Here is a 14726-nt window from a genome sequence, read left to right as displayed (position 1 = left end):
TTGTGCCTTTTTTATAAAATAATTATAACGCACAATTACGAGTCTACATTTTCAACAAGTTCTTGATTCGTAATAAATACTAATCCCCTTATTCATACACGTTATTTATCTAAGGACGGAGTATTGCTGTGATAACAAGTCTGTTCCTCCGCTTTGTTTATCTGACAGCCAACTAGTTCAAGTCGTATCTCAATATTAACCAATTACTACGGCCCTTTGTCTACGCACTGCGAAGGCTGCCATGCCGTCAGGACTGAGAAAGACTTATTATCACACTAATGCTCCGTCCTTAGATAAATAACGTCTATGAATAAGGGGGTGAATGTATGCCTACATAAATTAAGTCATAAGACGTGCGGATTTAAGAGAAGGAAAAATACATGAATCCGTAAGATTCTCCGGCGGAATCTTGCATTGTCGCAGCAAAAGTTTTGTAATACAAATCGATCGATTCTTAATATTTTGAACTTAAAATTTTAACTACACAACTAATCATATTATCTATGTATGAAATATTTGAGAAAAAAAATGTCTATCTTCTGTAATCTGTCTCTAAATTTCGCGTATAAATGCTTACGCCATGTAAATAAGTAGATGGTAATATAACAATAAAAATAATTGAATTTGTATAAATGTAACGATGTCGAATGATTTTTGTAATTTAAGTACAATGAGTGGAGTGTAAAATATATGAATTAAATAAATTATAAAGTTGTTTTGAAGCCTCAATAAAACACTGTCTATATCGAATACGTTTAATACAAAATAATAAGGTGGGTATTAACAATTGTCTTGATTAATCACAGTTTGTTTTAGACGAAACAAATGAATTTCATTCAACAATCAACTCAACAAATAACCAGGAACTTATGGCTAAGAGATTCTGCCCAATTATAACATAAAAATCATTGGGCTATCAGAGGCTAAAGCCTGGATCTACTCCTATGAAAAGCATAACTGTGGTGGGACTCGATCAAAATCGATTACATAATCGATAAAAAAGTAATTCTTAAAAATCTTTATAGTAGCAATGAGCTTAAAATGTTACACAAGCTGCTCGTAACTTAAAACCTAACTAAAAATACTCATATATGCTCAACAGCAACATATTTATAGCTACTTAAGTTGAAAATCAAATATTTTATCTGATTTTTAAGAGGTATGTCTGGCAGTAAACTAGTAAGGTATATATAAAATCCGATCGATAATTTTGTCATTGGTTAATTATACCGTCGAGTTTGTCCAATAAAACTGAATAATGAGAGCCATGTCACTGTATACACATAGACACACCATATTTGATACGACGAAACAATCGAGAAATGACGTTAAATTTTATTAGATAAAAACAAATGCCAAAAGCATCCGACATTATTATCGACCCGATCTTATATTCCGACCTACCATAATGTTGATAAACTTTTACTTTCAAATTTTTAAGGAACCTAACAATTCCCTCAATCCTTGAGCATTATCTCCCAATTTCATAAGATCTCTAAACGCCCTCGCACAAGTGGCTTCCTTCTCCAAATTCTTGGATATGAGATGTGCCTTGCGCGTGATTTCTTTAGGAATGCCGGCGAGTCGGGCCGCGTTGAATCCATAGGACTTGGGACACGCGCCCGGACTGAGTTTGTACAGGAATGTTATGGTCTCTTCTGGTATGTGGTCTTCGCTGTCCGGTGTTGATTCGTCTGTTTCTACCATGCACGCCTGTGGAATACAATAGAAAAATCCTTAATTTCTCTTCAACAATCAACGGGGAAACATAGCTGCAATTGTGACAAATGTTAAATCATGAAAAAGTTAATTTGAATAATCTCACTTTATTAATGTCAAAACACAGTAACCACTAAATAAAACAGCATTCAAATGGACCATTTTCTGCATTAACTTTATATAGACTACTTTTATCGCGAATAAGTTATTTTACACGCACTAAGCCAAGAGAAACACCATATTATAATGATTGGTAAATCGCACCATATGTCCGAGCAGCACGCGCGGGTGGTGCGCGAGGTGGTGCACGAGCGCGTGGTAGTGCGTGGAGAAGAGCACGCGGCACGCGCGCCGCGCCAGCTCCACGCACACGCCCGACGCCAGCGCCGTGCCGTCGTACGTCGACGTGCCGCGCCCTGGGGGACATAGTAATAATAAATAATAAGCATATCAGCCCTGTATTATATACTGTCTCACTGTTGGGCACGGACCTCCTCTACTACTGAGAGGGATTAGGCCTTAGTCCACCACGCTGTAGTGCGGATTAGTAGACTTCACACACCCTCGAAATTCCTATAGAGAACTTCTCAGGTATGCCGATTTCCTCACGATGTTTTCCTTCATCGTTAAAGCAAGCGATAATTCACAAAGAATACACATTTTAAAAAAAAAAACCACGAGGTGTGCCCTTGGCATTTGATCCTGCGGACATTCGTCTTGACAGTCCGTTCCACAACCAACTAGGCTATTGCCTCTACTGATAAGACATAATTACATACAAATAGAAACTTCTTGTCCAGGGCGTAGCTACCGCTGTATATGCCGTATCAGTGATACGAGACCCTTACTTACATTAAACTAAGCGGGTGCCCAAAAGTTCGCATTGCCCTGCAGAGCCCCCAATAAATATAGATATAGGGCCGCTCTAAGGCAAGCTACGCTTCTTGTATCGAAATCATTTCATGGAAAAATAATGACACTACATAGTTTATTCGTGTTACAGACGGTATGAACGATAACATTGACCATAAATTCTGATTTATGCGATTGCCTTTACACTGAAGTTGATTATTTACGTTCAGTAATAATGGCGTACTTCAGCTAGATGGTTGATTATTCAAAGTTTAGTTTCGCTAACTTCACGTGGCTAACTTCGTTACATATTATTTCATAATAAGTTACAATAGTAAACAAATAGACGAAAAGTACAAGAGGCAAAACAAATTCGATATTATTGTGTACCCACTACCCACCTAATTCATCAAGCAGCACCAGTGAATGCACAGTAGCGTGTTTCACTATAGCGGCTGTCTCGTTCATCTCAACTAGGAACGTGGACTGTCCCGCCAGGATGTCGTCCGATGCTCCCAGACGAGTGAAGATCCGGTCCACTAGGCTCAGACGGCACTCTTGTGCTGGTACATAGCTACCCTGGAGGCATTATATACGAGAATAAAATTAAAAATAATTTTCAATAAAAAAAATATGGAACATTTTTTGTTATGTTTTAATTAAGGCAGGCAAAGAATACATTGAAAACAAAAAGTGTTCGATAAAGGCGTGGACAGAGGCGACTGCGTTCGATATTTACTAACTATAAATGTGGTGATAAATCATTATAAAAAAATTATGTAATCACAGGTCGCCAGGGCCTCGTGATAATTTTCATTGCTGTTCTCGAGCTGAACTTAAGCAAATATTGCTTAATGTTAAAAATGTATTACTCCTTACCATTGACGTATATTCTATAGACACGAATTTCCATATAATATATTTGTTCAAAATCTGAACCAAAATGGCAACCAAAACGTCACTGTTATAACCTATTTATACACTTGAACAACAAATAATATTACTTAATTGACTAATATTCTTTATTCAAATCGAAGTTTACACTTAGACTCGAGTTCTTATATCATGAGCGCCACTCCGTACACAACCACAAGCTGTCAATATTGACCATACTAAAGTCAGTATGAATGGATATCAGTTCAAATCAGTTGAACACAGTGAACGTTCGGAACGCCAAATCTAGCACATAGTACATATTGTATCGATGCTCCACAACCACAAGCTGTCATACTAAAGTCAGTTTGAATGGATATCAATTCAAATCAATTGAACAGAGTGAATGTTCGGAACGTCAAATCTAGCACATAGTACATATTGTATCGATGCTCCACAACCACAAGCTGTCATACTAAAGTCAGTTTGAATGGATATCAGTTCAAATCAGTTGAACACAGTGAATGTTCGGAACGCTAAATCTAGTACGTAGTACATATATCGATGCTCCACAACCACAAGCTGTCATACTAAAGTCAGTTTGAATGAATATCAGTTGAACACAGTGAATGTTCGGAACGCCAAATCTAGTACGTAGTACATATATGGATGCTCCTTACCAAATGAGCAAGCACGGTGAGCAGCCCCACTTGCCGCATGAGTGTGGACTTGCCGCCCATGTTGGGCCCGGTGAGGAGCAGCAGGTTGGCGCCGGCGCTGCCGAGCCTCGTGTCGTTCGGGATGAAGTCCGTCACGTTCGATATGCAGGGGTGACGACCCTCTGTTATGTTGATGTATGGCTGGAATAGGGATGGGAATTATATCGATAATGCACTTTGTAACGGAATTCTACTATTATTAATGCGAAAGTTTGTGAGGATGGATGTTTGTTCCTCTTTTATGAAAAAACTACTGAACGGATTTGGATGAAACTTAACACTTTATAATTGTTTTGTGTAATTTAGTTATAAGATAACAATATATATCAAGTAAGTGAGAAAAAAAAATCCCAGAAAACTCCTTCACGCGAGCGAAGCCGCAAGCAAAAGCTAGTAGATCTATTTTCTCTTTATGATCATAAATAAAAGCAATGTTTAGGACGATAGTTAGACAAATCTGAGATTAATTGGGCTGAAATCTATCATGGTCGGTATTCATTATGAACGAAGAAGCTTGATTTACATTTCGATGTTTTAACTAACACTGACCATGCTATTACCGAATAATACTGCATGTATATGCATATAATTATAGAAGCTTAATTTTACGGTTAAAAATTACCTTCTCCCCGTGACCACGAAGGCTGGAAAGTCTCCAAAACGTCAGGAGAAAACTAAAATATTAAAACCGCGATTACATCAGAAAAATAATTTAATTTTATCTACCTTCTCTTCTTTATCATAAGTAATCTGCGGCAGGCACACGTCTCCGGTCTGCTGTCGCGCGAACTCTGTGAACGCTAGCAGTATGTCCAGTGTAGCGAGGCACTGCACGGCCGTCTCCCACTGGTTGTAGTTGGACGAGAACTTCTCGAATATTCTACGGCTCAGATCTTTCAACACGTTCGTCTTTTGTTCTTCTGCCGCTATCATGCGCGCTAGTAAGTCCTGTAAAAGATGACATAACCATGTAAAAGTCTATAATAATTGACGTATATTCTATAGACATGAACGTCCATATAAACTATTTGTTCAAAATCTGAATTAAAATGGCAACCAAAACGTCACTGTTATAACCTATTTATTCAGTTGCACAACTAATTATTTAACTTATTTCACTAATATGTTTAATTCACATCCAGGTTTATATCTAAATTGGCAGAGGTAAGACATAGCAGGTCAGCATTTATTCTGTAAGAACACCTTTATGTTTAATTTGGGTCCTTCGCTATACGGGCATATTTTTAACATATTTGTCGCACGTTTTTCAGGCGACCTTTTTTCGGGTTCAACTGTATTTTTCGTAGCAAAATAATGCTGCTGGTACTGAATTTAACCATTGTTCAGAGTTGAATCTATATATTAATACGTGAAGAACAACCTGTGTACCCTATATAATTACATTGCGTTCATGTAGGAGAGTGAGGTTTGACATAATTAAAATTCATATAGAGGAGCACAGAAAAATAAAATGTATCTATATCTAACAGATACTAATTCGACGATCGAATTTCGACCACTAGTTTAAATAAGTAAGTCACAATTTCCGATGGTTAGAGAGATAAATTACCTTAGTCTCATCAGTGGAGAACCTCTTGAATCCTTTACGTGCGCTTTCCATGTGATACTCGGAGCCCGCCCTACCCGCCGCGCTCAGCGGCACCTCCAGCTGGTAGCGCTTCTTGTCCGAACCCACGTACGAGATCTAACACCAAAATAATAATAATTAACATTAGCCCTGTATTATACGCTGTTTTTGACCTCGGACTGTGTCTATCGCTTAGGGACCGTTCAAGTATTACGTAACGCAATTTGGAGGGGAACTTGTAAGCGTCTTGTAAAGCGTTACGATGCGTTACAGGGGCGGGAGGAGGGTTTCGTACAAAGCGATGTGTAACATTGTTTTTTTTAATTAAAAAAAAAAGGTATTTTTGCGACTTTCCGGTATTTTGCGTAAAATAATTGTGAATATTAGAGAAAAAAAAATATTTTAGTTACGTAACTTTTGCAGGGGGGGACGTATTGGAAAACGTTACGCCGCGTTAGATACGGGGGTGGGGGGGTCAAAAATCTTCATAAATATCGTTACGTAACACTTGAACGGCCCCTTACGAGGTTTAAGTCATGCTGGCCTAGTAAGGGTTAGCGAATGTCATAAATATACGAATTTCTTATGAAGAAGAAATTCTTACAAGTAAATACACAATAACTTATACTACATTTATGTGAAAATATTGTGATATGCTTTTGTATGATTTATCAATATTTTTACATTACTTACACGACATTTAAAATATTTCTCTTGTTCAGCCAAATAATCTTTTAATTCTGTTTCAATCTCCTTTATAAGTTGTATAGTATTATCGTATTCCTGGTCGACTCCTTCCCCGGGAAGTATACGTCCTTCTTTCTCTGCCTCTTTCTGGTTAAATGCTTCCTAAAATTCATTGATTCAAGTATTAATTTTACGAATTCAGCCTAATTTTAAATCCAATTCTCTAGACCAAAATGATGAAGAAATTGATCTGCTATTTAAAATTAACAAACCAATAAAAAAATTTACCTTAAAAAAACTTTAGAGTATCCTTATAATCAGGGTACTTTCCATCGGGGGCGAACTGCGTGATGGTCTTCAGCAGAATCGAATCCACATCCCCAAACAACTGGACAAGTTTCAACGCAGAGGTGAACCCGTTGAGCACTGATATAAAGTCGAGAACTTTCCGCTTGGAATAAGTCTTTTCTTCATAGAAGATGGCTCGAGAGTCCGGGTGCTGTTTCGATCTTTTTAGGTTGCCTAGTGCGTGGACTCTGAAATAAAATCGTCCATTCGCGTTAAGAATATAGTGTGGTATTTTTAATTGGTATTTAATTTTTGATAATTAATATCGACGGGTCCTAAGTATACTAGTATAAGTGCAAAAACACAGCTTTACAGGAGAGTGATTAGAACATTTTACACCTTTTAAAAACTACATTTCAAAATTTTTAAGATTTCTGTTTAACTATAACAAATTTACAAAGTTTAGACTGTTTAAATCGCTCTCCTGTAAAGTTGTGTTATTGCACTTATACTACATATATATGTAGGACTCGTCGATATATTCACATTGTTAGAATCCCTGAACTAAACTTTATAGATATAATTGTCAATAATAGCATGTTAAACTACAGTTTCATCACAATGTAAAAACATTTGATATTGCAATCTATAGTCCATCTACTACTTTCAATACATTAGCACAAATTATATTCTGTAAAACTGAGTATATCAATTATACTTAGGCCATTACATCTTGCTGTAGAATACTTACTTCGCCAAAAGCCGTTCCAAATCTGGCAATGTAGTCAATATATTCTTGGCTTCCTGACATATCTCAACATTTTCGAACAATGCTTTCACTGCCTGTTGACGTTCTTCAATAACTTTGAGGTTACAACTTGGCGCGCAAACCCATTGGTATAATAATCTGAAAATTAATGTGAAGTTTTCATGATTTATAAATTTTCTCTAATAATTATACAAAGTCCGTGTTATATATTTTAACAGTTAACGAAAAATAGACGGATGCTTCAATTTTATGTTTTCCAACCTGCTTTTTAGTTTTTGAGTTACATTACTTTCATATTTATTTCCACATCCTGTATATACTATATACCATGACGTGCAAGTCCATTTAAGTAAACTTTAACTAGATAAATAAGGAGAAACGAGTTTTAGTTCATTTGACACTATAAATGTAATCTATACTATTATATAAAGCTGAAGAGTTTGTTTGTTTGTTTGAACGCGCTAATCTCAGGAACTACCGGTCCAAACTGAAAAATTCTTTTTGCGTTGGATAGCCCTTTGTTCGTGGAGTGCTATAGGCTATATATCATCACGCTATATTCAATAGGAGTGGAGCAGTAATGGCTAATCTCAGGAACTACCGATTCGAACTGAAAAAATATTTTTGTGTTGAATAGTCCTTTGTTTGTGGAGTGCTCAAAGTTATATATCATCACGCTATGACCAATAGGAGCGGAGCAGTAATGGCAAATCTCAGGAACTACCGGTTTCAACTGAAATAATTCGTTTTGTGTTGGATAGCCCTTTGTTCCTGGAGTGCTATAGGCTATATATCATCATGCTATAACCAATAGGAGCGGAGCAGTAATGAAACATGTTGCAAAAACGGGGAAAATTATGAGGTTTGAGAGCTTCCGTTGCCTGCGCTGCGTAAACGGTTAAAGTTATGCAACAATGATGTATGACGGGATTGTTTCACTTAAAAAGTTCTAAATAATATAACAAAAGTCCCCCGCTGCATCTGTCTGCCTTAACGTGTTAAACTCAAAAACTACCTAACGTATTAAGATGAAATTTGGTATGGAGACAGTTTGAGACCCTGGGAAGAACATAGGCTCCCGGGAAACTACTATTTTTATAACGGAAAACTTTAGCCTGAAAAACTTTATAACGCGGGCGGAGCCGCGAGCAAAAGCTAGTCTGTTATATGACTATTAATTCACTAAAAAACGATTTTTATATCCATGTTCGCATTTTCTACGTGAAATGATAGTCCTTTGGGGCGAGATTGTCTTCATTATTATAAATAAAATTTTAAAGTATTAAATTTTAAAAAAAATTGTAACCAACCTCTTTCCCATAGCTGTTGAACAGAAATTCAACCTTTCATACAAACACCCTTCATCTTGCACTATCCTCAAATTCCTCAGGGTAATGGCATCCAGAACCATGGTGTTGCCGCCTTCCCAGCGATTTGTATCCTTTGCCTCTTGAGATAAGGTCTTGTTTAGCACATCAGGTGGTGCATAGTGTGTGAACTGAGACATGCCTAATACTTGTATGTCTAATAGGCAGTCGGTGAGGTAGGCCACGCAACCCCCTAGTGCTTTTACTGCTAGAAAACAATTAGCTGCTGGCGTAAGGCCTAATGCGTCACCTGAAATAAATAAAATATAGTCAATATTACATATATTCAGTAATAAAAGTGGCAAAGTTAGATTGTTCTTAGTTTTATTAGAAGCGTTAATGAGCCAGATAAATATCTGAAGAAAATCTCTGTGTAATAAGCAATCATGAGGGACCGACTACAGAGAAAGTACCTAATTTAGAATACCGAATTATAGCTACCTTCGTGTAAAAACTCTTTGATCCCCTCCGGCCAGTCGCCGTCCGCATTCGTCCTATAATACTTGTCCGCGAGGATCTTGAGCGTCTTGTCCGGAGCCCACATGTTTAAAGCTTCCCTTCGCGCGTTATAACAATGCGTTGAAAGCAGTTTACTTGTACGCGCCGTTGTAGATTTACGGTCGTATATAACCTGAAAATAAGGTCTATATTTATGCCACTATAATAAGAGAGGTCTGATTTATTACTCCAGAAGGAAAGAGACACAGTCAAATCATGTTATGTGGAACTTAACCAATAAGCTTTTTGCAAAAAAATATATTTAGGGATCGTCCATTACAAACGTGATGTTTTTAGTAGGAATTTTATTCCCCCTCCCCTCCCCCCTCCCTAATATCTAGTGAGGTTTTAGACTACCTCTCAACTCCTACCCAAAATCACATGTATTTTATTTGGTTCAACCTAAACAGAAATTTTTAGATTACTTCGGGCGATCAATGAAAAATAAATACATGTGATATCTTATTAGCAACGTCCTTGTGATATTTAGTGAGTTTATTTCCTAACCCCTCCCCCCTTTTCGAGCCTCACGTGATTAATGGACGAGCCCTTAAGGTGGTAGCTCAAGGTCCATTTTCATACATTTTGTTTCGGCTTTAATCTGGGTAACTAAACAAGTATTGGCAAGTAAAGAATTTAAATTCACGTCTAGTTAGTGATTAGTTCTCGCAGTTGAAAGAAAAACGTAAAATAATTAATAATCATGGATATTTCGGCCTTTAAAATTTAATATGACGAAATTTTAAAGGCAGAAATATCCATGATTATTAATTATTTTTACATTTTTCTTTCAACTGCGAGAACTAATCACTAACTAGACGTGAATTTAAATTCTTTACTTGCCAATACTTGTTTAGTTACCCAGATTAAAGCCGAAACAAAATGTATGAAAATGGACCTTGAGCTACCACCTTAAAGAAAGCTACATAAATCATTTCTTTATAACAACGCCATCTAACGACATTCGACGTAACCACTTTTCGTATCAATTGTAAAACTACCTACCAAGGCGGGCGGGTAATGCGCCAATGTGGTGAGCAGTCTGGAAGAATGTTTGTCGTCCTGGAACTGACCGAGGTGAAATAATCCGATCGACGTGTCGACAAAGCAAACTCCATAAGAACTGCAACCATTGTTGTCCTGGCAAATAGGAATTTAAGGTTGTATGACAAAGTAAAAAAAAAAGTTAGTATTAAGTATTTAATAAATTAATTGTATAACTGATATGTAGGTGTATATTTTGTTATGGCACCTTTGTTATCTTAATTAAATAAATAATAAATATTTTATATCAGCTGTTTTTATACAGGATGTGCTAAATAACTACAGGTTATTATGTACAATTTGACTCATTTACAATTTACAACATTATCTGTCAACATGGCAATTACAAGTTCAATGCCAGTAAGTAGCACAACTGTGATGTACTGCCATATTAATTGTTACCAGACAAACATAACTATAATACCCAGGTGACTAAGTTTCTATAGTAAAATTCCAACAACATCTTGAATTATATTACTAACATCAGCTAAAAATATCCAAAATATATATAGAAACCCATTAGTAGCCTGCATCTAGCAACTTTTACGAATATATTTATTTACTGTGAATGTAGTTAAATTCCCAAATCACCTCTTCAGCAATGGCCATCATGAAGGCAGCGCTGGCCTCGCAAGGTCCCGCGTCCTGCAGCCCGCACACCTGCGTGCCACGCAGCGTCACCTGGCATATTTCACGGCGGACGACCTTGTCCGAAGTTTTTAGACCCGCTAGAATAATATATGTCAAAATATATAAATCAATATGGTCTGAAATATGTAAACATATTATAGAAATTTGACATTTTACAAAAATTTCGTTGGTCAAACCTAATTTTAGTTTGATTATATTTCATTTTAATGAGCACATTTCACAGTTACGCCTGCTATTAGATCAAAACATAGCTGGCAAAATACGAGAGGGAGACACATGTATCACACTCTGACGACTGAACTCAAATGTGAAACTCTGCGTTGTATGCTCTTTTATCTATGCTTTACATAGTGTAACAAATTGTAATATCTTCTTACCTTTTTTACACCTATCTTGCATCATCTCAGGAGTCTCCGTTTGTTCCACTCTAGCCACTTTGAAACCCTTTGAGACTAAAGTCGACGACATTCTAGCGTATGCGCTTTCAGGAAAACCAGAATGTGCAAAGTCACCCTAGAAATAATCGATAGTATAAAAATTTATCAGCTATAAATCAATGTAACCATGATCATTTATTAAAAAAATTATTTTAAAATTGAGGTATTTTATGCACATCTTAGATTTGGATTCAAATTGAATATATGCTTATTTATTTTGGGTTGATTAAGTGACTATACAAAATGTAGTGTAAATAACAAGAATAGGAGACTGTATTAGTAGGCAGAGTAGCCTAGGTAAGTTTTACTAAAATATACAGACAAAAGTGGGACAGTTAGCAAATATTTTACTTACCTTCATATAAGAGAATCCAAGTTCATTCACACCCACAGCTGCGTCCATGTGGTACAGTTCATAAAACTTGCCGACTTTAAAGAACAGCACACAATCATAATGGGACGACTTCATCTCCCACCACTGACGATGCGCCTGAAAATATTTACAAATGATTTATTTATTTATTTTATCTATCAAGTGGTGAATAAAAGGTATTATTTAATTTATAACTGCACCATTAGGATTTTTAATAGTCTTTAATTTATGGATGCCCAAAAAATTGATGGTGGGCTGCAACTTCTTTAAGCTAACATCAGAGGCCTGCAATTTATGTCTCAGGGAACATTAGTCTTACCAGGAATAAAATCAGCCAAATAGAAGTATAGGGAGGGGTTGGAAATATATTTGCTAATAATACAAATAAAGTTACTCACAGGTGTTTGTTTTCTCAAGAAGTCAGGTGGTACATACAATGTGGTTGCATCGTAATCAGGGTGATCTGGTCTCCTCTGCATTGCATCTCTAATTTTGTCAGCCTTCAACCAAGCGAGTTTGCAATGCACCCAATTACCCTCATCAGATACTGTTGCTTTTTCTTCATTTTTAGATGGGGTTGGTGGAGGCCTATGTTCCAATAAGAAACCTTGTATTTTATGTAAGACATATATTGTGGACACAATTGTTTTTTTCAAGGTAAAATATGTAATGAATCTTACAAGATAGGTAACATTATTTTTCTTGCAGGCAGCTTTTCATAAGTTTCATAACTAAGTGGCAATCTTGCATTTAATGGTAATATTATATATGTAACTAAAACATAATGTCAATCAAGAAGAGTTATGCCTGCATAATTTGCATAGACAATACTACTGGATATAAACTATGTACATATCATGATATTATATAAAATCTTTTAAATAAAGAAGATACAAGAAAATACAATAAAAATTAAAACAGTTACCCATTACTAGACGTAGTTGGGAGAGGCTTTTCTTTCTTTGAACTTTTAGGTGATTGATTTGGTTCGTATTTAAAACTGTCCTGTAGTTTTTTCTCCAATGCTGATTTTTTATCATTTTTGGGGGTTTCTATTTTATTATCTACTGAAAGTCAGCAAAAGGTTAATTGTTTATGTAAACTCAAAATTTAACACAAGATGAGGTACATTAAAAAAAATCACAAACCACGAAATTTGAGTTCATTACTTAAAACATATGAGAAATAAGTACCTAAAAATATGTTTGATTTTGCAATACTGAAATCATTTGCAAGTATAATTATTCAGTCTTATAAATCAACTGTACTTTTTATGTATATTGCAGGATAAATATTTTCCTAAGATAAAAAGTAGCCTGTAACACTAAAGAGCAGTTCAACTACCTACTTGTAAAAAAAAAACAAAATTAGTAAATAATTCCTGAGTTTAGCGCATTAAAACTCTTCAGCTTTATAATATTAGTATTAAAATTTTCCAGTGATTACAGGTGCGATACTTATCTTACCTTTGTTTTCTACATCGGAATCATCAGAGTCCAGAGGGTTAAGTCTGATTCTTTTTTTCTTTTTGGGAACTAGTGGGAGTTCTTCATCATCACTGTGAGCATCATTCACCTTTGGGGATGGTGTTGGTTGCCTTTCACGCTTTTTATCTATAATGGTTTAATTAGCATTCAATTTACTAACAGATTCATTGTCTTCTACTGTGTATAGATAACTTTAGTTTATTTTATTGAAGTAAAACACAGTTGTATATAAATAATATGAGTAAATAAGTACATATATAAAATTTTATAAACATACAAGCAACATTTTTTTTCTTACTTAATGACTAAAAACTACGAACTACGAAATAATACTAGGAAATGAAAAATAAATAAATTTTCATGCCCATGAAAGCTGAAGTCCTTGAAAAGTCGGGTGGAAATTAAAATATAAAAAACTACGATAAATTCCGAAAAATAGTTTTCCTTCAATATTCTTTTTTACTTATCAACAAAATCATCTTGTTGAGGAAAATGTAAATAAAATACCAATATGTATGCAAAAGTTAGGTTTTTGACTGAAATCTACGTAGTACATCATAGGTTATTTACAGTACGCGCACAATTCGGCATCGTATTTCGCACATTTTGCGGATAAATTAATATTGATACGATTAAATTTTGATAAAAACCGTTTTTAGTAGATTTCTACCCAACAAAACAAAGAGGTATCCCTTTCAAGGTTTTACATTAATTATTTTTACAGATCTAGGAATTCAGTTAATGAAACAAATTTTCAATAAAAAAAAACCGTATTTATATTTATAATAAAACCATATAGGCGACAAAACTTACTTTCATTTTTTATTTCTTTATCAATGCTTTTCGATTCGAGTTTGGGACTGTCTTCAGAATCTATTTTACTTTTTACCTTTTTATTCGCAGGCGGTGTTTTAGAAAAATAGTTAAATAGAGTGTTTCCACCTCCAGTACTATTTCTTTTGGACATTTTATGTTTATCAAAATAATAAAATTATAATTATAATAAATTGTATGAATTCCGGTAATTTGGCGCAAATCGAAATGTCAGTGTCAAAATTGACAAAACGAAATACGTTTCTATTTACGCTGTTCAGTTATCATGTATAAACCAATTTTAAAAAATGCGTTATACAAAAAAAAATATACATAAGTACTCATTATTATTGTACGTATTTTAATTAAGACTTGTATCATTCTCTTTCCTTCAAACCATTCCCTGTATAATTTGAATACGCTATGAATTTACCAAAAGCATTAGGCATATTAATTCGATGATGAATTTTTACTAACAAACATTATCTGCTAACAAAAATAATAAAATCATGTGAATCTGAAGAAAACATAAGTTGTATATCTATACACAAAACCGTTCAT

At 35.2% G+C, this 14726-nt stretch overlaps 1 protein-coding gene across 1 annotated transcript; it reads right to left on the bottom strand.

Moving 5' to 3' along the window:
• Nucleotides 1-741: 741 nt before the first annotated feature.
• On the bottom strand, nucleotides 742-14418 carry LOC115442175 (probable DNA mismatch repair protein Msh6). The gene is given in 19 exon segments (XM_037446576.1): nucleotides 742-1713; nucleotides 1984-2135; nucleotides 2973-3150; nucleotides 4125-4304; nucleotides 4890-5111; nucleotides 5734-5868; nucleotides 6445-6600; nucleotides 6707-6974; nucleotides 7478-7633; nucleotides 8806-9112; nucleotides 9304-9493; nucleotides 10366-10500; nucleotides 10996-11132; nucleotides 11433-11568; nucleotides 11848-11982; nucleotides 12264-12453; nucleotides 12791-12932; nucleotides 13332-13478; nucleotides 14166-14418. Coding segments are annotated over 19 exon segments (3405 nt in total). The 5' UTR covers nucleotides 14320-14418; the 3' UTR covers nucleotides 742-1428.
• Between the last annotated feature and the right edge of the window lie 308 nt (nucleotides 14419-14726).

This window comes from Manduca sexta, chromosome 6, assembly GCF_014839805.1.
Source record: "Manduca sexta isolate Smith_Timp_Sample1 chromosome 6, JHU_Msex_v1.0, whole genome shotgun sequence".
Taxonomy (NCBI): domain Eukaryota; kingdom Metazoa; phylum Arthropoda; class Insecta; order Lepidoptera; family Sphingidae; genus Manduca; species Manduca sexta.
The sequence above is the reverse complement of the archived record's forward strand: the minus strand, read 5'-3'. Positions and strand labels throughout refer to the sequence as shown.